Below are 25,000 nucleotides of genomic sequence, written 5' to 3'. Positions count from 1 at the left end.
CTTTATTACCCCAGTCTGTCTGTGTCCTGTGCGGTTCTTTATTACCCCAGTCTGTCTGTGTCCTGTGCGGTTCTTTATTACCCCAGTCTGTCTGTGTCCTGTGTGGTTCTTTATTACCCCAGTCTGTCTGTGTCCTGTGCGGTTCTTTATTACACCAGTCTGTCTGTCTCCTGTGTGGTTCTTTATTACCCCAGTCTGTCTGTGTCCTGTGTGGTTCTTTATTACCCCAGTCTGTCTGTGTCCTGTGCGGTTCTTTATTACCCCAGTCTGTCTGTGTCCTGTGTGGTTCTTTATTACCCCAGTCTGTCTGTCTCCTGTGTGGTTCTTTATTACCCCAGTCTGTCTGTGTCCTGTGCGGTTCTTTATTACCCCAGTCAGTCTGTGTCCTGTGCGGTTCTTCCTGTTATGACAGTGATTCCTGTGGTCTAATAAATGTCCTCAGCAATTGTATCCTGACGTCTCATCCACCTGCATGTAACAGTTTCTAAAACTAATGAGACCAGAACCACCACTATTGCTTTACTATAGTGTCAGTATCACAGAACTGGACTGTCCCACCTGTTCAGGTAAGCAGGACCTCCTAGATGGACCCAAACACATATGAGGTGAAACAGGGAAGGGGACAAAAGAGGTAAAGCAACTGAACAGGAAACCAACAACTGAGAGGGTTTGACCTGAAGGAGTGGGTGAGCAAGACCACACTGTTCTACCCCCTACACTACTGGGAAGAAGGAGTGAAGGGAGTGAAGGAGTGAAGGGGAGTGATGGGAGTGAAGGGGAGTGGTGGGAGTGAAGGGGAGTGGTGGGAGTGAAGGGAGTGATGGGAGTGGTGGGAGTGAAGGAGTGAAGGGAGTGATGGGAGTGATGGAGTGAAGGGAGTGGTGGGAGTGAAGGAGTGGGTGAGCAAGACCACACTGTTCTACCCCCTACACTACTGGGAAGAAGGAGTGAAGGAGTGATGGGAGTGAAGAGGAGTGATGGGAGTGAAGTGCTTAGTGGAGACATAGTGAGTGTTTTTACTGTTTAATAATACAAACAAACAAAAGAGTTCAGCAGTGAAGGGATGTTTAAGGGCCAGAAAACCCTCAGCCACTTCTGATGAAAAACAAAGTGACTTGTTTGGTCTGGGGGTCAAACCAGCGTCTGCACTAGTGTGATGATGCAGCTCTAACCACTACGTGTGTGTGGTAGACTCAGGACACTCTGTTTCTCTCCAGAAACACAGCAGGAAATGAACACAGAACAAAAGACAAACAACTAAGACAGACAACAAACACACAGGGACACCTCCTGCTACAGGACATTTCTCCTCCTAATAAACAACTGATGGAGAGGGACTCTGCCCAGAAGAAACAAGACAACACAGACATGAATGAAGAAAGATGACAGGAGACTCTTGTTGGGAACTTTCTACTTGAAAAAATACCCACACACCAAGGCTTCATAGAGTCCTTAGTGAAGTAGTTATATAGGGGTGGGGCATCTGTGAGAGATCAGACTAATGAGCACTGATTAACTCCCAGCTCATGGCCTCCCTCTGGTGGCAGCTTGCTGGCATTGCGAGCCATCAGTTACAAGTAAGAGATAGTTGGAGAATGTGTGTGTGGGTAGATGATGCTGAATTTCTTCCTCCTTTTCTCCTAAAACTAAAACACACCTGTGGTGAACCCCTCTTATTAGTTTGACCTGTAGAATGGTGACATTGTTTACTGGGGTATTATTGTTGTAATATTGGGGGAACTTCACTCCCTCACACACTGGGAGGAACACATCTACCCCACTTATGAAAGAATCTGAGTGTGTAATGTGTCACTCACCGTAGGACTGAGGTCACAGGTTCACTGCTGAATAGAGGAGGAGGCTCCATGGACCTGTCACTCTTCATAGACACACAGCTGGGTGCTGGATTTACTGCTCTCTCACTCCCCATCCTGATGATATTGAATAGGGAAAATAAATCACATTAGGGAACAAACAATTACACCCACAACATTCTTACCCAATCAACTCCACCTGGTACCTGCACTCACTGGACACTTGATTAGAAACACCTGTCCTTCAGCAACACAAATGAACCACACACATGTCCTTCAGCAACTACACAAACATACCACACACCACACCTGTGTCAGCAATACAAAAATACCACACACACACATACACACAAAGACACAAACATGCGGATCAAACCTCTCCTTTAGCAACTACACAAACATGCACACACACACCTGCCCTTCAGCAACTACACAAACATACCACACAGACACACACATCATACCTGTCCGTCAGCAACACAAACATATCACACACACACACACACACACACACACACACAGACATCACACCTGTCTGTCATCAACACAAACATACCACACTCCTTTTCTCCTAAAACTCAAACACACCTGTGGTGAACCCCTCTTATTAGTTTGAGCCTGTAGAATAGGTGACATTGTTTACTGGGGTATTATTGTTGTGTTATTGGGGGAACTTCACTCCCTCACACACTGGGAGGAACAAATCTACCCCACTTATGAAAGAATCTGAGTGTGTAATGTGTCACTCACCTTAGGACAGAGGTCACAGGTCCACTGCTGAATTAAGAGGAGGCTCCATGGACCTGTCACTCTTCATAGACACACAGCTGGGTGTTGGAGATGATTCACTCTTCATAGACACACAGCTGGGTGCTGGATTTGCTGCTCTCTCACTCCTCCTCCTGATGATATTGAATAGTGAAAATAAATCACATTAGAGAACAAACAATTACACCCACAACATTCTTACCCAATCAACTCCACCTGGTACCTGCACTCACTGGACACTTGATTAGAATCACCTGTCCTTCAGCAACACAAACATACCATGCACGCGCGCACACACACACACACACACACACACACACACACACACACACACACACACACACACACATACACACACACACACACACCTGTCCTTCAGAAAGTACACAAACATACCACACACACACACACACACTCACACACACAGCACACCTGTCCTTCAGAAAGACAAACGAACCACACACACACACACACACACACACACACACACACACACAAACACACACACCACACCTGTCATTCAGCAACGACACAAACATTACATCTGTCCTTCAAAAACAAACACCTGTTCTTCAGCAAAACAAACATACCACACACACACACACACACAATCACACCTGTCCTTCAGCAACTACACAAACATACCACACACACACACACACACACACACACACACACCACACCTGTCCTTCAGCAAGACAAACACCACACACATATAATCACACCTGTCCTTCAGCAACTACAGAAACATAAAACACACACACACACACACACATCACACCTGTCCTTCAGCAACAGAAACATACCACACACACACAGAAATCAAACCTGTCCTTCAGCAACTACACAAACATACCAGACACACACACCACACTTGTCCTTCAGAAAGACAAACACCGCACACACACACACACCACACCTGTCCTTCAGCAAGACAAACACCACACACACACCCACACACACACCACACCTGTCCTTCAGCAAGACAAACACCACACACATCACACCTGTCCTTCAGCAACACAAACATATCACACTTGTCTTTCAGCAACTACACAAACATACCACACACACACACACCACACTTGTCCTTCAGCAAGACAAACATACCACACACACACACACACACACACACACACACACACACACACACACACACACACACACACATCCTTCAGGAACACACACACCACACCTGTCCAACAACACAAACATACCACGCACACACATACACACCCCTGTCTAACAACACAATCAAACCACACACACACACACACACACACACACACAAACACACACACCACTCCTGTCCTTCAGCAAGACAAACACCACACACATCACACCTGTCCTTCAGCAACTACACAAACATACCACACACACCCACACACCACACTTGTCCTTCAGCAAGACGAACATACAACACACACACACACATAATCACACCTGTCCTTCAGCAACTACAGAAACATACCACACACACACACACACACACACACACACACCTTATTAGTTTGAGCTGTAGAATAGTGCTATTGTTTACTGGGGTATTATTGATGTATTATTGGGGGAACTTCACTCCCTCACACACTGGGAGGAACAAATCTACCCCACTTATGAAAGAATCTGAGTGTGTAATGTGTCACTCACCTTAGGACAGAGGTCACAGGTCCACTGCTGAATTTAAGAGGAGGCTCCATGGACCTGTCACTCTTCATAGACACACAGCTGGGTGTTGGAGATGATTCACTCTTCATAGACACACAGCTGGGTGCTGGATTTGCTGCTCTCTCACTCCTCCTCCTGATGATATTGAATAGTGAAAATAAATCACATTAGAGAACAAACAATTACACCCACAACATTCTTACCCAATCAACTCCACCTGGTACCTGCACTCACTGGACACTTGATTAGAATCACCTGTCCTTCAGCAACACAAACATACCATGCACGCGCACACACACACACACACACACACACACACACACACACACACACACACACACACACACACACACACCTGTCCTTCAGAAAGTACACAAACATACCACACACACACACACACACACACACAGCACACCTGTCCTTCAGAAAGACAAACGAACCACACACACACACACACACACACACACACACACAAACACACACACCACACCTGTCATTCAGCAACGACACAAACATTACATCTGTCCTTCAAAAACAAACACCTGTTCTTCAGCAAAACAAACATACCACACACACACACACACACACAATCACACCTGTCCTTCAGCAACTACACAAACATACCACACACACACACACACACACACACACACACACACCACACCTGTCCTTCAGCAAGACAAACACCACACACATATAATCACACCTGTCCTTCAGCAACTACAGAAACATAAAACACACACACACACACACACACATCACACCTGTCCTTCAGCAACAGAAACATACCACACACACACAGAAATCAAACCTGTCCTTCAGCAACTACACAAACATACCAGACACACACACCACACTTGTCCTTCAGAAAGACAAACACCGCACACACACACACACCACACCTGTCCTTCAGCAAGACAAACACCACACACACACACACACCACACCTGTCCTTCAGCAAGACAAACACCACACACATCACACCTGTCCTTCAGCAACACAAACATATCACACTTGTCTTTCAGCAACTACACAAACATACCACACACACACACACCACACTTGTCCTTCAGCAAGACAAACATACCACACACACACACACACACACACACACACACACACACACACACACACACATCCTTCAGGAACACACACACCACACCTGTCCAACAACACAAACATACCACGCACACACATACACACCCCTGTCTAACAACACAATCAAACCACACACACACACACACACACACACACACAAACACACACACCACTCCTGTCCTTCAGCAAGACAAACACCACACACATCACACCTGTCCTTCAGCAACTACACAAACATACCACACACACCCACACACCACACTTGTCCTTCAGCAAGACGAACATACAACACACACACACACATAATCACACCTGTCCTTCAGCAACTACAGAAACATACCACACACACACACACACACACACACACACACACACACACACACACACACACACACACACACACACACCTTATTAGTTTGAGCTGTAGAATAGTGCTATTGTTTACTGGGGTATTATTGATGTATTATTGGGGGAACTTCACTCCCTCACACACTGGGAGGAACAAATCTACCCCACTTATGAAAGAATCTGAGTGTGTAATGTGTCACTCACCTTAGGACAGAGGTCACAGGTCCACTGCTGAATTTAAGAGGAGGCTCCATGGACCTGTCACTCTTCATAGACACACAGCTGGGTGTTGGAGATGATTCACTCTTCATAGACACACAGCTGGGTGCTGGATTTGCTGCTCTCTCACTCCCCCTCCTGATGATGTTGAATAGTGAAAATAAATCACATTAGAGAACAACCAATTACACCCACAATATTCTTACTTTCAACTCCATCTGGTACCTGCACTCACTGGACACTTGATTAGAAACACCTGTCCTTCAGCAACACACACACACCTGTCCTTCAGCAACACAAACATACCACGTGCACACACACACACACACCTACACACACACCACACCTGTCCTTCAGCAACTACACAAACATACCACACACACACACACCTGTCCTTCAGCAAGTACACAAACATAACGCACACACACACACACACACACACACACACACCACACCTGTCCTTCAGCAAGACAAACGAACCACACAGACCCACACACAAACCACACCTGTCCTTCAGCAACATTACATCGTTCCTTCAATAACACACAAACACCTGTTCTTCAGCAATACAAACATACCACACACACACACACACACGCATCACACCTGTCCTTCAGCAAGACAAACGGACCACCCACCCACACACACACACACACCACACCTATCCTTCAGCAACACAAACGAACCACACACACACACACACACACCACACCTGTCCTTCAGCAACTACACAAACAATAATACATCTTTCCTTCAATAAAACAAACACCTGTTCTTCAGCAATACAAACATACCACATACACATCACACCTGTCCTTCAGCAACTAAAAAAAACATACCACACACACACACACACACACACACACACACACACACACACACACACACACCTGTCCTTCAGCAACTACAAAAACATACCCCCCCACACACACACCACACCTTATAACTCCACCTGGTACCTGCGCTCACTGTACAGTTGATTAGAATCATCTGTCGTTCAGCAACTACATACACACCTGTCCTTCAGCAACACAAACATACCACGCGCACACACACACACCCACACCCACACCCACACACATACCACACCTGTCCTTCAGCAACTACACAAACATACCACACACACACAGACACACACACACACATCACACCTGTCCACACACACACACCACACCTGTCCTTCAGCAAGACAAACGAACCACCCACCCACACACACACACACACACACACACACACACACACACACACACACACCACACCTATCCTTCAGCAACACAAACGAACCACGCACACACACACACCACACCTGTCATTCAGCAACTACACAAACATACCACACACACACACACACACACACACACACCTGTCCTTCAGCAACTACAAAAACATACCCCCCACACACACCACACCTGTCCTTCAGCAACTACACAAACATACCTCACACACACAATCACACAAACAGAAACTAGAACAGCACTGATAGTAGAACTTGGTTTAAATATGAAGAGGACGTGGCAACAGGTGAAGGGGAGAATAACTAGAACTTCTAACTAATAAGTGGGAGATGGAGAGCAGGGGAATGGCTGAGGATGAGTGACAGGGATTAGTGTGTGTGTGTGTGTGTGTGTGTGGCTGGGTAGCGATGAAAAGCCACAGATGGGATTGGTTTAAGGGTGAGAAAACCCTCAGCCACTTCTGATGAAAAACAAAGTGACTTGTCTGGTCCGAGGATCAAACCAGCATCTGCACTAGTGTGGTGATGCAGCTCTAACCACTACGTGTGTGTGGTAGACTCAGGACACTCTGTTTCTCTCCCCAAACACAGCAAGAAATGAACTCAGAACAAAAGACAAACAAGTAGTTATAGTAGTTAGTAGTTAGAAGTAGTTATATAGGGGCACCTGTGGGAGATCAGACCAATGAACACTGATTAACTCCCTGCTCATGGCCTCCCTCTGGTGGCAGCTTGCTGGCATTGCGAGCCTCACATTACAAGTAAGAGAGAGTTGGAGAATGTGTGTGTGGGTAGATGATGCTGAATCTCTTTCTCCTTTTCTCCTAAAACTAAAACACACCTGTGGTGAACCCCCTTATTAGTTTGACCTGTAGAATGGTGACATTGTTTACTGGGGTATTATTGTTGTAATATTGGGGGGGACATCAGTCCCTCACACACTGGGAGGAACACATCCACCCCACTTATGAAAGAATCTGAGTGTGTAATGTGTCACTCACTGTAGGACTGAGGTCACAGGTCCACTGCTGAATACAAGAGGAGGCTCCATCACTCTTCACAGACACACAACTGAGTGCTGGAATTTCTGCTCTCTGGCTCCCCCTCCTGATGATATTGAATAGTGAAAATAAATAAAATAAATCGCATTAGAAAACAACCAATTACACCCACTGCACCCCTGCACTCACTGCACACTTGATTAGAATCACCTGTCCATCAGCAACTACACACACATACCACACACACACATCACATCACACCTGTCCTTCAGCAACTACACACATACCACACACACACATCACATCACACCTGTCCTTCAGCAACTACACAAACATACCACACACACACACACACACACACACTCTCACACCACAGACAACAAGTCAAATATAAACCCAGGCTGTGTCTGTAATGGTCCACTCACTCACTCACATTCCCCCACACAGACAGGTCAACGTAGGGTACGTTAGTAAGACAACAGACAGAATCTATCAACACTAGTCTGTGATGGAAATATAAAACTGTGACCTCACAGAAACTATCTGGAACATTAAGTGCTGCAATCACAACACATTGAAGTAAGACACTTTAGTGAGCAAACAGTGGTAGAAGTCCTGTCAACATGTCTGTTATATGCCTTTAATCAGTGTACATCAGTAGTTCACTACATTTACAGTACACTATAGGTGTGGTATCTTTGTCCTTAATCAGTGTACATCAGCAGTTCACTACATTTACAGTACACTATAGGTGTGGTATCTTTGCCCTTAATCAGTGTACATCAGTAGTTCACTACATTTACAGTACACTATAGGTGTGGTATCTTTGCCCTTAATCAGTGTACATCAGTAGTTCACTACATTTACAGTACACTATAGGTGTGGTATCTTTGTCCTTAATCAGTGTACATCACCTGTTCACTACATTTACAGTACACTATAGGTGTGGTATCTTTGCCCTTAATCAGTGTACATCAGTAGTTCACTACATTTACAGTACACTATAGGTGTGGTATCTTTGCCCTTAATCAGTGTACATCAGTAGTTCACTACATTTACAGTACACTATAGGTGTGGTAACTTTGTCCTTAATCAGTGTACATCACCTGTTCACTACATTTACAGTACACTATAGGTGGTGGTATCTTTGTCCTTAATCAGTGTACATCAGATCACTACATTTACAGTACACTATAGGTGTGGTATCTTTGTCCTTAATCAGTGTACATCAGATCATTACATTTACAGTACACTATAGGTGTGGTATCTTTGTCCTTAATCAGTGTACATCAGATCATTACATTTACAGTACACTATAGGTGTGGTATCTTTGTCCTTAATCAGTGTACATCAGTAGTTCACTACATTTACAGTACACTATAGGTGTGGTATCTTTGTCCTTAATCAGTGTACATCAGTAGTTCACTACATTTACAGTACACTATAGGTGTGGTATCTTTGTCCTTAATCAGTATACATCAGTAGTTCACTACATTTACAGTACACTATAGGTGTGGTATCTTTGTCCTTAATCAGTGTACATCAGTAGTTCACTACATTTACAGTACACTATAAGTGTGGTATCTTTGTCCTTAATCAGTGTACATCAATAGTTCACTACATTTACAGTACACTATAGGTGTGGTATCTTTGTCCTTAATCAGTGTACATCAGTAGTTCACTACATTTACAGTACACTATAGGTGTGGTATCTTTGTCCTTAATCAGTGTACATCAGCTGTTCACTACATTTACAGTACACTATAGGTGTGGTAACTTTGTCCTTAATCAGTGTACATCAGTAGTTCACTACATTTACAGTACACTATAGGTGTGGTATCTTTGTCCTTAATCAGTGTACATCAGCTGTTCACTACATTTTGTAACATTGAGTTGTAAGGAGGCGGACGCATGTGCGGAGAAGAGCAAGATTTATTAGGGGCAAATCCAAAATCGTAGTCGTTAGTGTAGTCCAGGGTCATATTACCAACATGATCAATCAAAACACACAAAAGCAAACAGGGGAAACTCAGGGCTAAGAAACACGAAGGCTAGGACACGTGGAGTACAAACTTATGGGGATACAGAGATGAGCTCTCAAAAACATTCAGACATTAAACCAATCAAACACAATGAGCCTAACACACGCACTCAAATAAACACAACCATTAAAATAAACAATATATAACCAAGACCAAGGCAACAAGACAGGGTTTAAATGCATGAACTAAACGAGGGACAGGTGTGGAAAATCAAACAAGGGGCCGAGAAAACGAAACTACAGAATGGAACTAAAATACACAAGACGGAAAACATGGAACAGGGAAGCTGGGAGGGACTAATCATGACACATTTACAGTACACTACAGGTGGGGGAGGGAAAGTGAGACTTTGTGAAATATTGAGATGTTTGAAGCAGTTGTGTCGAAAATAGTTTCAAGGTTTCAAAAGTGTAGTAAAGACTACTGTAGGGAACTGGGATGACTGGCACTGGTTGGCTTTATACTGTGTTCAACCTGGTGTGTTGGCCAGACCACTTAAAGCCATACTGAGATCAAAGGTGTAATAACAGGCATGAACTTTGATGTTACAGAACTGTGAAGTAGAGAATAGGTTACCCAATATTATATGTTGTGAAATCAAATATGTGTCATCAATCTTTGGTCTAAGACACAAATACAGATATTACTTTAAATATCAATGTTGTTTGTAAATGACAACATGCACAATACACAAAAAAAGCTTTTACAGTCGATTGAAATATCTATACTACGATCAATATAACTGGTACTTGGGCCCCATCTAGCGGCAAATCTCTGGAACTGACTCAATGACTTGATAAAGAAATGCAGTGGCCATGACTAACATTGAAATCACTGATTCAACCTCCCAAACTCAAGGACTAATAGACAAAGGATGTACAGCTGATATGAAACACAGTATTACCAGAGGATAAATACACTAAAACATGAAAGTGAAACTAAACCTATACAGAAAGGCACAGGGAGTAACGTGCCTGCTTGTTAATAACTGTGAACTAACATTGTTTTTTCATCACAGAATATCAATATAAAAAGAAGATGCCTGACTTACATTTTATCAGTAACACAGAGTTTCTGGGTTTAACACAAACAGAGTTTTACTGTGTGGGAAACCCTCAGCACCGCGATAGTTTTAGCCAATTATACAAAGTTTAACTGGATAATTGACTAATATCTTCAGCCAATGACACAAAGGTTAACTGGATAATCAACCAATATCTTTAACCAATGACATAACGTTTAATTGGATAAATATATTATAAGGAACAACAAAAGTAAATAATATTCACGCAAAATTCTTCCAGCACTTATGGGCCTTTTGAACAGAAACATTCTGACATGATCTCCACAATGACCACTTTTGCTAACATCTTGATAATTCTATTCTGTGAAACAACAATGTCTAAACTACTTTGCCTAGATATTATTCTGGTGGGTTATACCAGGTTATTGATACATATGATCAATAAATATTTAAAAGAAATTACCATACAACAACCTGTTTCTGTTGTGTTCTGTAAGGCATTTCAAATTCTTGGCATTTCAGTTTCATGTATAAGACATGACATTTAGAAAGATAATCTATTAACAAAATGCCACTATGTTTACTGGGATAATTAACCACATGGGTTCTGTGGGTTTACATGAACTCTGTAGAATCCTGTGGCTTTGCATGAACTCTGTTGGGTTCTGTGGGTTCAGATGTGCTCTGTAATCTATGAAGTGCAGAACGATTTAATGAATTGTCTGTATGGAACAGGTTTCATAGTAAAATAAAGGAACAATGTCTCAAAATTAGATATTTATTATTCTATTTATATTATAAAATATTAGTTGTTCTGCTGTTTTGGGGCTTCTTCTCTTCCCAAATTACCTCCTCAGTCTTGGAAAAGATGAATTCACATAGAACACATGTTGCTGGCATGCACAGGTGTTTTTACCATTATATAAATGTGTGAATGTACAGCACATCACTCCTGTCAGTAATCCAGAGCATCTCTCTCTACATACACTTTCTATATATTAATGTCACTATATCTATCCTACCTACTGCTCACTGGATGTCTCTCACTAGCCTATCAGTCAATATGTCCTATCAATAACCTTCTATCTAGACAACACTGAATCTCTCCGTCTCTCAAATTCTCTATTCTCACAAAACCCTCAAAATTGGGGTGTGATTTCTTGACTTATAAGCATTCATAGAGTTTGTGACTGAGGCAGATGTGTGCTCAGGTTTGTTTCAGACACTGTCAGTCAAAGACAGGAGCGGCAGGTTCTGTATGACACCTGTAGAAACACAAGCTTCGTTTAGCCGTGGTCACGTGACATGGCCGCTTTGAGCCACACTTCGGATCAGTGTTTCAAAACGCTGCGCTTCAGAAACTCCAAACAAGCGTAGAAACGTCAGTACTGACCGTCCCATCCCAAACTATAGTTAATAATACAGATAATGAACTATACAGGGAATCTGAACTGTCCAGTGAGGATTTGGACAACACTACAAAATGGCTGAAACTGAACAGAAAACTAACTGTAAAAAAACAAACGCTACAGCAGCAACTTTACGTTTAGGCCAGAGGAGTTTAAACTGGGAGAATTTGGAAAGATTACTGACTAACTACGACTTAAAATCGAGATTTACAATAACTGACAACGTATATCCGAGCCAGTTAAATATTATTTAAAAATATAACTGTGCGATCGTACTTGGCCATTTTAGTGTCCGTCATTTTAGATGCGTATTGTTAACTTCACCAGGACTTTAATCTTTACATTTAATCCACGTTTGGGTGGACCTACGATTTAAACACAGAACTATGTACTTACAAAACACGCTGTTTAAACTGCACCGACATCGCATTTTAACAAATAGGATGAACTTACCGTGAAATATTTTAAAGGCGCGTAATCGCGACAGTTCAGAAAATACTTTCGTTTTCTTGAGAAAGGAGGAACTACAGGAACATCAGTGGGCGTAAGTAGAGCACATGTCAATCATTTTCGTATGACGCCGATTACACAACCGATTTCTTATAACAGTCATTTTTGTTAAGCCAATCATCAACCAAAGTTAGCTGTCCATCATTTTGCTGCAGCCAATCATACACTATACAGTCTATACAGCCAATCGATTCACAGTCCCGCCTACACGGACTTGTTTTGCGGCTCCGCTGAGAGTAAATCTCCACTATGTCGGCACGTTGGAACACTTCGGAACTTAACAAACGACTTTGTTTGTAGATCTAACTTACAGATGATTGTAATTTAGATAAGCAGCCTCACAATAAACATGTAAGTGTGTGGACGTCCATAGCATGTTGTGCATATGACATGTGAGTGTGTATGTGTGTATGTTTATTTCAAGTATTGTGGAAAAATAATTTATTAGTTTACCTGTATTTGGTACAACAGAAAACTACATGGTGTACTTAATAATAATAATAATAATAATAATAATAATAATAATAATAATAATAATAATAATAATAATAATAATAACACATTTAAATTCATGCAAAACAACTACCAATTTGAGGTTTTACATTTGGTGTGGATTTTTTCAGAGAATCAAACTTCTTATTAAATCACATTAGATACAGTCACATTAGATAACTCCATATAACATTAATACATAATATTCTGCATTGTAAGACAAATTTAGGAGTCCTAAATAAGCAGATTATTTTGTATAATAAACACAGAATACAGAACACATAGAACACATAGAACACAGAACACAAAGAACACACAGAACACATAGAACACATAGAAAACAGAACACACAGAACACAGAGAACATAGAGAACACATAGAACATAGAACGTGGAACACAGAACACAGAGCACACATAGAACACTGAACACAGAGCACATTAAACACAGTCTAACAGTAAAATAATGGCAGTAAATGTGTATTAGCATTGCTGGTTACATGACATTTGATCATTTAAACTTTATATTAAATAAATGCCATGCGGAGGAGATAAAGATACAAGACAACAGTAAGAATAAATAACAGCTGGATCACTGGCAGTGCTCTTCTGTTAGAAGAAGGAACCAAACATGCGCCTCATCATATGTAAACTGTATTCAACTATTAAGTGAGCTATCTATGAGTGAGCTATCTTATAGCCTTTATAGCAGTACACAACCAAATTCCATTGAGAACTTCCAGCCTCACTACAGAGTGTAATTAATGACTAGTCAGATATCATAAATTTGCATATGACATAATTATTAATTACTCAGTGTTACCTTTTAGAACACAGGTCTCTATATAACAATAGAAAAGAGAAGAGAAAAATGGATATAACAAACTTATTCTCATCTCATCTCATCTTCACTGCCAGCCTCCATGGACCCACTGCAGTTTGCATACCGCCACAACCACTTCACTGATGATGCAATTGCACATCTGCTCCACATCATACTGACCCACCTGGACAAAGGGAGGGGTAATGCTGACAAACAGTTAAAATGCTGTTTGTCGACTACAGTTCAGCATTTAACACTATCATCCCCTCCCTACTCAGGACTGCATACATCCCCGTGCGACTGGATCTCCAACTTCCTAACAGAGAGACCACAATCAGTACAGGTGGGCAACTGTGTCTCATCCATCCTCACCCTCAGCACTGGAGCTCCTCAGGGTTGTGTCCTAAGTCCCCTGCTCTACTCACTGTACACCTACGACTGCACAGCCACTTTCAGCTCCACCATCATTGTCAAGTTTGTTGACGACATCGTTGTCATGGGCCTGATCTCGGACAACGATGAGAGGGCCTACCTGGAGGAGATTAAACACCTGGAAAACTGGTGCCAGGAAAATAATCTCCTCCTAAATGTCAGTAAGACAAAGGAGCTGATCGTGGATTGCAGCAAGAAACAGGTGCGGCACTACCAACCTGTGAGGATCAGTGGAACCACGGTGGAGAGAGTAGATAGTTTCAGGTACCTTGGTGTTCACATCTCGCAGGACCTGTCCTGGTCCCGCCTTACCAACTACCTGGCAAAGAAGGCTCGTCAGCGTCTTTACCACCTCAGACGCCTAAGAGACTTCAGACTGCCCTCCAAGGTACTGCGGAACTTCTACACCTGCACTGTCGAGAGCATCCTCACGGGGAACATCACAGTCTGGTTTTGGAATAGCACCAAGCAGGACAGACAAGCACTCCAAAGGGTGGTGCGTTCAGCAGAGCGCATCACTCATGCGGAACTTCCTGACCTGCAGACCATCTACTACAAGCGGTGCCAGACCAAGGCCAGGAGGATTGTGAAGGACCCCACCCATCCCAAAAATAGGCTCTTCTCTCTGTTGAGGTCAGGGAAGCGCTTTCGCTCCCTGAAGACCGAGACAGAGAGAGCTTCTTCCCACAGGCTATTCGGGCCCTGAATCAGGGAAACTGATAAACTGTGGGGACCACCACCACCACCATGTAACATAACTGTAATATGTTCAATTACCACCATGTAACATAAAAACTGTAAATATGTCATTCTACAAGATGGATCTGTACATTCTGTACATACATATATACACAACCATATACATTGTGTATATAAACATAATATACATATATTGTACATACATTGTTAATATATTTTTGTACATATATAGATATATATTTCTCTATGCACCCCTGTTTCCTTTTTCCTCAGTTTGGACAGAGCACTCTCAACCATTTCACTGCGAGTTATACTGTGTATGACTATGTATGTGACAAATAAACCAAACTTGAAACTTGAAACTTATTCCTTTCATAAACCTAAAATTCCCCACCCAACAAAATCCCACATAATCATACTAAATACACCAGAACACAAAAATAAAATACATGTCCCTCCCTCTCTGCTTCTTGCTCTGTGGCTGTTGAGCTTTGGCCTTTTTAACAGGAGGCAGAGTCTGTGTCTCCTCTCCTCCTCTTTTCTTTTCCTCCTTCTTCTTACCCCATTCCACCCCTCCCCTTGCAGTTGCTGAGGCAATTATAGTGTCTTTGTCCTCCAGTCTTCACATTCTCCACTCAGGGCTTCCTGAGGAGACCACGAGATAAAGATCAGACACAACAATCCTGTGGAGATCAGGAGATAAAGATCAGACACAGCAAACCAGAGTAGACAAGGAGACAAAGATCATTTACATATATTACATTTAGCAGATGCTCTGATCCAGATTGACTTACAAAATGCTTTGTCATTTACTCATAAAATACATCCCAGCCAGTAGAGTACGTTAGAATGCAATATAACAATCAGCTAGAATACTGTAGAAATACAGGGATCCCTGCTGATGCCTAGAAGTACAAGATACATGAGGTGTATCTAAGTGTAAGTGTAATAAACAGTAAGTACTAGTTTGTTAGACAACATCAGTGTTGTAAACAATACCCTACAATAAGTACTAGTTTAGTTAGTCAATATAGGAGCAGGGTCAGTGGTCATTTAAATAAATAAAAAACAAATAGATGGGTCTTCACTCTGCGTTTGAAGACTGCAAGGGACTCTGCTGTCCGAACAGCAAGTGAAAGTTCATTCCACCATCTGGGAGCCAGCACAGAGAATAGTCTCGATGCTTGTCTTCCATGAGACCTGAAGCAAGATATTTCAAGCTTTGAACATTGACCTCATGTATGGATTATGAACTTCGGAAGATTGAAGACCAGTCATACTGCTGCATTCTGGACAAGTTGTAGAGGTCTGATGGCTCTTAGAGGAATACCAGGAAGTAAAGAGCTGCAGAAGTGGTGCTTTGAGATCACAAGAGACTGCACAAGTACCTGGGCAGCTTCCTGCAAGTGAAAGGGCTGAATCCTTCGTATGTTACAAAGGAGAAATCTGCAAGACCGGGTTAGATTTGAAATGAGAGAATGACAACAGGTTGTCCAAAGTTATGCCCACGCTACAGGCAGCTTCGGCTGGTGATACCAAGGAGTTCTCAAAGGGAACTGTGAGGTCATGGTAAGGGTTGGGAGTACCTGGGATGTATAGAAGCTCGGTTTTACTGGGGTTGAGCTTCAAGTGGTGGGCTGTCATTCATGATGCAATGTCAGTCAAGCATGCTGAGATACGTTTGGAGACCTGCGTGTCAGAGGGTGGAAAAGAAAGAGGTAACTGAGTGTCATCAGCTTAGCAGTAATAGGAGGAACCATGAGAGATTTGACTTTTCCAAGGAAAGGAGTATACAAAGACAAGAGAAGGGAGCCTAATACTGAGTCCTGTGGAACACCAGTGGAGAGTCTACATGGTTTGGATGTGGATCCTCTCCATGTCACCTGATAGGACCATCCCTCCAGATAGGACTGAAACCATTTCCATGCAGAGCCAGTCACACCAAGCCTGGAGAGAACAGAGAGGAGAATGTTGTGGTTTACTGTGGCAAAGGTTGCTGAAAGGTCTAGAAGAATCAAAACAGATGACAGCTTGGCAGCTTTAGCAGCATGAAGTTTCTCCATAACTGCTAAGAGGACTGTTTCTGTAGAATGTGCTGGTTTGTAGCCAGACTGATTGGGCTCATGCAACTGGTTCTGGATGAGGAAAATGACAATTGATTGTAAACTTCTTGTTTGAAGGCTTTTGAAAGGAAAGAGAGAAGTGATACTGGTCTGTAATTGGTAGCTCTGGAGCCATCGAGTGTGGCCTTCTTGAGGATTGGTACTACCCTGGTGGTTTTGAATACAGTTGGCACATGTCCAAAAGATAAGGAGTTGTTGATGATGACACAGGTGAAAGGAAGCAGATTGTCTGGAACAGAGTGGAAGGAATTGGATCAAGAAGAATGTAGAAATTAAAGTATTTGTAACTGTATCCTGTCACGGTTAGTCCCTCCCGCTTCCATGTTCCACGTTTTCTCTGTCTTGTGTATTTAAGTTCCATGTCATAGTTTCATTTTCTCCACCCCTTGTTTGACTGCTCACTCCTGTCCCTCGTTTCTACCTTGTTAAGTTCATGTATTTAAACCATATCTGATTCCTTGTGTTTTTGCTATTCATTGCATGCATTTCTTTCCATGCATTGCATGGAATATTTTGAATGTATTGGATGTATATAAGCCCGACTTTGTTTCTAAGCCTGTGTCTGTTAGCCTGTTTGATTCTAGCCGTTTTGTTTTTCCTTACATCCGTATGTTACTTCTTAGTTTCTGTTATAGCCTGCTTTCCCTGTTTGCCTTTGTGTGTTTTTGGATTGTCATTACTTCCCTTTGTTTATCCTAGCCCTAGGTTTATTTGTCATGTATTCTCTGAGTCTCTGTAGTGGTAATATGACCTGGACTACCCTAATGACTACGACTTTGGATTTGCCCCTAATAAATCTCACTCTTCTCTGCACGTGTCTGCCTCCTTATTAATGGGGCCGGGATATGAATAAAAGAACACAGCTTTTTCAGTTAAACAAATTTAAAGGAAGTGACGTAGATCTTGCTCAAGAAACTGATAGTGATAGGCAGAATGAAGCAGACTGGCTGAGAGATTGAGAAGGTAACACTTTCTTAGTCACAACAGCACCATGTCTGGGGGCGTGGCTCTGTTATGGCTGGGGCCATGGCTCTGCCCCTTCCCAACAGCTGGGTTCCACAATTTGTAGTGGAGGATATTGAGGCTCTTAAAGTATAAACTGTGGCACTAGCCAACCTGCTTGGGGTAAAGTCACAGGGGGCCCTGGTCTGTTCTCATTTTCAGAATGTGACACAGATGGAACCTCCATGTTTTTCTTTAGTTTAGAGCATAAAAATGGAAAGAGGAGATGGATATGTGCCTTGAAGTCTAGTACTGCACTTTCAGATCCTGTGGAGATTCCTAGAAGAGTAGCACAGTTTTACAATAGGCTATATATCAGTGAATATAAATCATACCAAGAGTTGGAAAATATTTTCTTAGATGGTCCTCCTCAGGTAGAAGAAGAGGCCATTTTGGGTCTTGAGGGGCCACTGTCCCTGGTGGAGTTGCAGGATGCCCTTCAGAGCATGGAAGGTGGTATTGATGGTATTGACGGACTGCCAGTGGAGTTTTACAAATCCTTCTGGTGTGTGGTTGTAGAGGATGTGCTGGAGGTTATGAATGACAGTCTCACAAAAGGGAGCACTCTTCATTTGTGGGTATAATTACACACAGAAGAAGAAAGAACAATGTCAACTTTTGAATTTCATTTTAGTGCAGTCTAAGATGGCAGTATTTTAAATGTGTTTAAAAGATTGGTAAAGAGTTATATAGTGTTAGATATTAAGTTTTATTCTGCCATGAATGATATGACTACTTTTGAAAATATTTGGGGCTACAATGATGTTTTGTGCTCTGTGAAAGATGAGGGAGTGGTTTTTGGTGTTTCTTTAATTAAAATTTTCCTTTTTGAAATTATATACTGTGTTTGAATGTGTATGAATATCATAATTGATTATTAAACTTTATTGAGAAATCTCAAAATTTCTCTCTGTCCTTCTCCGTCCCCGTGGGGCTCTCTCCCTCTCTCTCTCTCTCTCTCTCTCTCTCTCTCTCTCTCTCTTTCTCTTTCTCTCCTCTTCTTCATCTTGAGTTCAGCTTTCCAAGCGGCTCTCTCTCTCTCTCTCTCTCTCTCTCTCTCTCTCTCTCTCTCTCTCTCTCTCTCAAATGTTCATATTTGTATTGCCAAAGTTTTGATAAAGAAATTAACACTAAAAAAGGATGACAACAATACTACAACCTCTTATAATAATAGTAACAACAACAATAATAATATAACTACAACAATACACCTAATACCAATAATATTAATAATAATAGTAATAATAATACCACCACCAACAACAACAACAACAATAATGATAATCCAATAATAATAATAATAATAATAATAATAATAATAATGTCTCTGTGTCTCTGGTATCTGACTCGATCACTCACTCAGACTCGATCACACCCTCAGACTGTGGCAGGAGTGAACGTACAGCGCTGCCAGTGTGCTGAACTCTTTATGTTCACCAACAACATATGGCAGCTTCTCCTCATCAGGGAGGTTTTTAAACTCAGGGAATATGTGGCTAATTTTCTTAAAGAATTTAGTTCTAATCTGTCTAAATGTTGTACATTCATTCAGAAAGTGCAGCTTTGTCTGGATCTTATAGTCCTGGCACTGCTGATACAGTCTCTGCTCTTCAGGTAAAAAGGACTGTTTATGTCTGTTGGTCTCTATGGCCAGGCAGTGGTCACTGAGTCTGTATTGGTCAGGGTGGATCTCAGTTTTGGATCAGACCGTGTTCTTAGGGACTTTCAATTTAGGACCAAATAACACTCCATTTTATGCTGTGATTTTGATTGATGATGTAGTTTTGTTTGAGTTGTTTTGTAATTCTGGTGATTCTGATTGGGTTTGCTGTTATTTTCTGGCCCTGAGCATGTGTAGTGTTAGTGTGTCTAAGTGTAGTGTTAGTGTGTATTAGTGTAGTGTTAGTGTGTGTTAATGCTGAACTGTATTTCCAGATCAGCTGAGTGAGGGCACTGTTCTCTTTGTGCAGTTCTTGGTACTCCAGACCTTTAGAATGATATAAGTTTGGGTCCAGAATTTAATTGCCCTTTTTTTCTGTCTTTATTATTAATAGATATCTGCCCAATTCTGCCCTGCATGCATTGTTTGTGATGTTCCTGTGCACTTTAAAATAGTTTTACAGAACTCTACTTGTGTTACACTTGTGGAGTGCTGCAATGTGCTCCTGATCCAGTTTGGCATTTGGGGTTGTCTGTGTACCTCGTTGCTAGCCCCGCCCCTCATTGAGTGATTGCTGTGATTGCTGAGACTTATATAAGAACCCTGCTGCAAGAAGATGGGAGCTTGCCCAAGCTCCTTTTTGCGTTGGTGTTTTACTGTATGAATTGTGAGTTTGAAATCTTGGCTGTGCTTGTTTTGTCTTGATATCCCTACTTAACTTGTGTATGTGTAGATTTGTATATTAGTATTCCCTGTGTTTTGTTTGATTGTGATCCCTGTGATAGCTGAAAGGTTTTTGTGTATGTTTATGTATAGTTACTGATTGTAGGGAGTGGTGCCTGTTGGTTTGTGTTTGGGGTTATTGTCTATTTATTGTTGGAGTTAGTGTAGGATTGCATTTTGTTTTTGTCCTGTAAAGTGTAGTCAGTGGTGTTTCTTTTGGTAGTGTGGGTTTTGTTTATGTTGGCAAATAACCACTCGAAGTTATTCAGTGTTTGTAGATAGATGTGTGTCTTTTTGTTAACCATTTAAATACACAATTTCACCTCGTCTAGCAGTTTAGTCCAGTGACTAATCATTCCACCTACCGTCCTGCTACCAGTCTTTTCACAGTGCTGTCGCGACCTCACCGCATAGGCAGGGTCGTAACACTTGCAGGCTCTCAATTGGATGTTTATCCCATTTGTTGAATTCCTGATTTGAAAGCAGGCTCCACACCTCACAGCCATACAGGGCAATTGGTTCAATTACAGATTCAAATATTTTTATCCAAATTGTGACTGATATTTCTACTGATGTATTTTTTTTAAGCCCTGTGTGCATTTTCTTTCAGTACATTCACTGCCAAGTTAAAACATCCAGTAGAACTCACTTTGACCTCTAAATAATTGTAATTGTTTGAAAGTTCAATATTGTTGGTATCTAATGTAAATGTGTGTTTTGATCCCTGAGACCTTGAATTCCATTCTGGAATATCATGACATTGCTGTGCAACATGGAAATGGAAATACTTCACAAAGAGAGTGTGAGGGATGCTTAAATAGGAGGGTAATAATGGGGAGAATATTCATCAGGTGTGTAATTAGGACTCCGGCGAACCGCATCAGAGATGTCGGAGGAACGAGGTAGGCGTGGCAGTGCGGGGATGAGCGTGGTTCCTGGCGTTCGTACCACTGCCAGATTAACTCCTTCTTTACTGTGAGCATATGTGGTGTTGTGAAAGGTGTCTAAAAGTGTTTGAATTTCAGCAGTACTGGTTGCTTTCTGGAATTCTTCTGTGCTGTTTTGGGCCCATCTGTATGGCCTCCTAATGTTGTCCATCTTACTGGGCTGGGTGTTAGTCTCTGTACTATTAATGAACACAGTGATTTGGCTGTGATCAGAGAGAGGGGTTAGTGGTTTAACAGTGAATGCACTGAGAGAGAAAGAGTCTAAATCTGTTACTACATAATCTACTCACCACGGACTGCTCCGCCCCCTTAAATCACGTGGTACGGCCCGCCGCATGCGGGATCCACGTGTGTATTGTTTGTGTTGTAGCCACGCCCCCCGGGATTGCACACACGTGTACAGGATTATGTTAATGTCTCACATCTAATTAAACCCCTGTCCCTGTGTGCTCCCATCGCTGGTCACTACGTGTGTTTACATCTTTGTAGTGGTAACGTTGGTTTGTGTAGTTTCTGTTAAATGTATTATGTTTATCGTGAGCGTTGTATGTGAGTGCCACCTCTGTTTCTTGTGTCTAGTGTCAATAAATATTTTGCACGAAGGAGGAAGTCTGTGCGTCCTGCTCCACGCCCATCGGCACTCGGGCCAGATACAACATAGTACACTACCGTACTATTCCCAAGAGGTGAGCACAGCGTGTATCTTCCAAAGGAGTCCCCTCATGTCCTACCATTGACGACGTACAGACCCAGACTTTGACAGAGCTCATTCTGCAACTCAGACCAAACGGGTTGTTGGAAATGAAGTTCGTTGATGATGATAAATTAATGTGTCGCTACTGAATAAAGCAATTAGTGTGATATGTGTGAAATGAAAGTGTTTGCATTACATTACCACAAGATGGAGCCAAATTCACATGTACGGACATAAACCTTCCATCCAAAGAAGAATTGATTTGGCTATTGGTTTGTACATTATGAGCATTACAAAATTACTCTTTGCGTCACATCTTTCTTCTAGAAAAAACATGCCTTCACAGGAGTGGGTCTAAAAACAGAAAAAGTACATGTAAATATTATAAGATACATACACGTGTGAGTATGTAATGTTCTTTATATTTGAGAATGAACTGCTGTGAATTGCTTTTTATAAAAAAAATACATTGTGCATAAGCATACTTAAATTTTATTTTTATGTTTTTTTAAATTGAATTCATTTTTTAAATAAACAAATGTGCTTAAATGTACTTAAACGTAAACACGTGGTTAAATAAATTTGGTAGGGTGAAAAGTACGATAAAGCACTTTTTAAATGCAGAAACAAGATGCTACTCTCTGTATGACTTTTCAGCAAAGGGCTACTGGACTCTGCAACATACTACCCATACATACTAAACGCACACACCCAGAGCGGAAAACCGCACCCAGCAGGCGTGTGTGTCTGCCTGTGAGATACAGTATAACCAGTGAATGGTTTTTAGACCAGTCCGATTATCCAGTCTGCCCTCCATATTCCCAGTGCTGCTGACTCACTCTCACCGACATCTTAGCGTGCTGTGACTCGGCTGCAGGACTACAGTACCCCAGTAGCTGATCACCCGCACCCATCCTGGTTTGTTTATTTGTTACTATAATTGTTTTGTGAAGAAATGTGTTGACAAAGATGACAAAAAATGCTCGCTAGCCTAACAATGTGTTTCTCCCTGGAAATGGCGCATTTTCCCGGCTGGTTTAAGAGCCAGTTCATGCTGGCCTGGTCAGTGAGGGTCTTGCTGTCTCTGCTTGAAGGCATAACCAGGGTTCGCTCTCAGTGCCATTTATTACGAACACACAGGCTTCTGCTATCTAGCTTGAGCTGGACACACAATAAACCCAAACCTTTGGGCATGGTGGGACGAAAACACAGCAGACCTGGAACGGGGAGTACGGCAGGACAGAAAATGCAAATGTATTATATTAAGAGGCAAGTTCGGAAAACAGCATACAGAGCAGAGAAATTCTCTGTTCCTGACACGGGTAGCACAGTAAAAGATAGATAGATAAATAAATAAACAAGACAGGTGTGATATCTAGGGGTTTTCACATTCAGATGACTGAGAAGAACGAGGGAGTTCAGCTCTTCCTCGGCGTTGTCAGCTTCTGCTCTGCAGGGACTTTGGCGTTTGCTGCACCCCCTGGCACGAGGAGCCAAACACAGCCAGGCCTCGCGATCCTCGCGCGTCACAGCGTCACGGGCATCACCGTCTCCGTCATTATTGCCGACTGTGCGAACCGTTTTACCACGTTTCAATTTCATGGCCCAGTGCCAAAGAAAGAGCTATGCAATAAATAGGGAAATTTTAAAAATAAATAAAAGTCCCCCCCAATAATCATCTCACCGTCCGGTATATTTTTCAATTCTCACAAGTTTATCCAACTTTAAACTATTCTGTTTGGCTGACAGGCAGCCAAACCAAATCCCAGGAGAGATATTGCATCTTTCTATCCCGGTTTTTCGTTAAAAACAGCATACGTTTTCTTCAACACTAAGATGCTGTAAATTTAAATCGAAAAATATCAAGCCGCACAGTAAAATCGCTTGTCCATCGCTAGATCCAGCGAAAAGTTGTTTTTTCTGCTGTTGTGTGAAGTTTTAGAGGTGGCGCATTGTAAAGTATTACCAGGATGCCGTTATTTTGATAGCGCTTTATGGATTTCTGGTTTAATACGCTACAACCAAACAAAGCAGCTTCCATTAGCACCTTCAGTAGGATACGCGTTTACTCGTACCGCTTAAACGTCCCCATCGCGGCTGTAATTAAAGCCCACTCTGCAAGAACGCGCGGTGGTATTCGGTCCAGTTTTTAGGTCAGTGCACTGCAATGAACAGGCATGAAATCTCTTTTATATGACCACAGAACCATCACAAAGAGCACTGCACACGCGGACACCGGTTTAAAGAGAGTTATTAGACATCAAATATTGTTTTA

At 42.1% G+C, this 25,000-nt stretch overlaps 1 protein-coding gene and 1 long non-coding RNA gene across 2 annotated transcripts in view; both read right to left on the bottom strand.

Moving 5' to 3' along the window:
- Nucleotides 1–1,930, bottom strand: part of LOC118240891 (NLR family CARD domain-containing protein 3-like) — an 8,593-nt gene extending 6,663 nt beyond the window's left edge. The window contains exon 1 of the mRNA XM_035523437.1: nt 1,818–1,930. Coding sequence (XP_035379330.1) covers nt 1,818–1,930 — 113 coding nt within the window. The remainder of the gene's footprint in view (nt 1–1,817) is intronic.
- Nucleotides 1,931–6,021: 4,091 nt separating this feature from the next.
- On the bottom strand, nt 6,022–13,149 carry LOC118240894. The gene is made up of 3 exons (XR_004775691.1): nt 13,076–13,149; nt 8,148–8,253; nt 6,022–6,050 (listed from the first exon to the last, which is right to left on the bottom strand). It is a non-coding gene; the product is annotated as an uncharacterized LOC118240894 (long non-coding RNA).
- Between the last annotated feature and the right edge of the window lie 11,851 nt (nt 13,150–25,000).

The sequence above is a fragment of the Electrophorus electricus genome, assembly GCF_013358815.1.
Source record: "Electrophorus electricus isolate fEleEle1 chromosome 5 unlocalized genomic scaffold, fEleEle1.pri SUPER_5_unloc_3, whole genome shotgun sequence".
Lineage (NCBI taxonomy): Eukaryota > Metazoa > Chordata > Actinopteri > Gymnotiformes > Gymnotidae > Electrophorus > Electrophorus electricus.
Note: the sequence above shows the minus strand (reverse complement) of the source record. Positions and strands in the feature narration are given on the sequence as shown.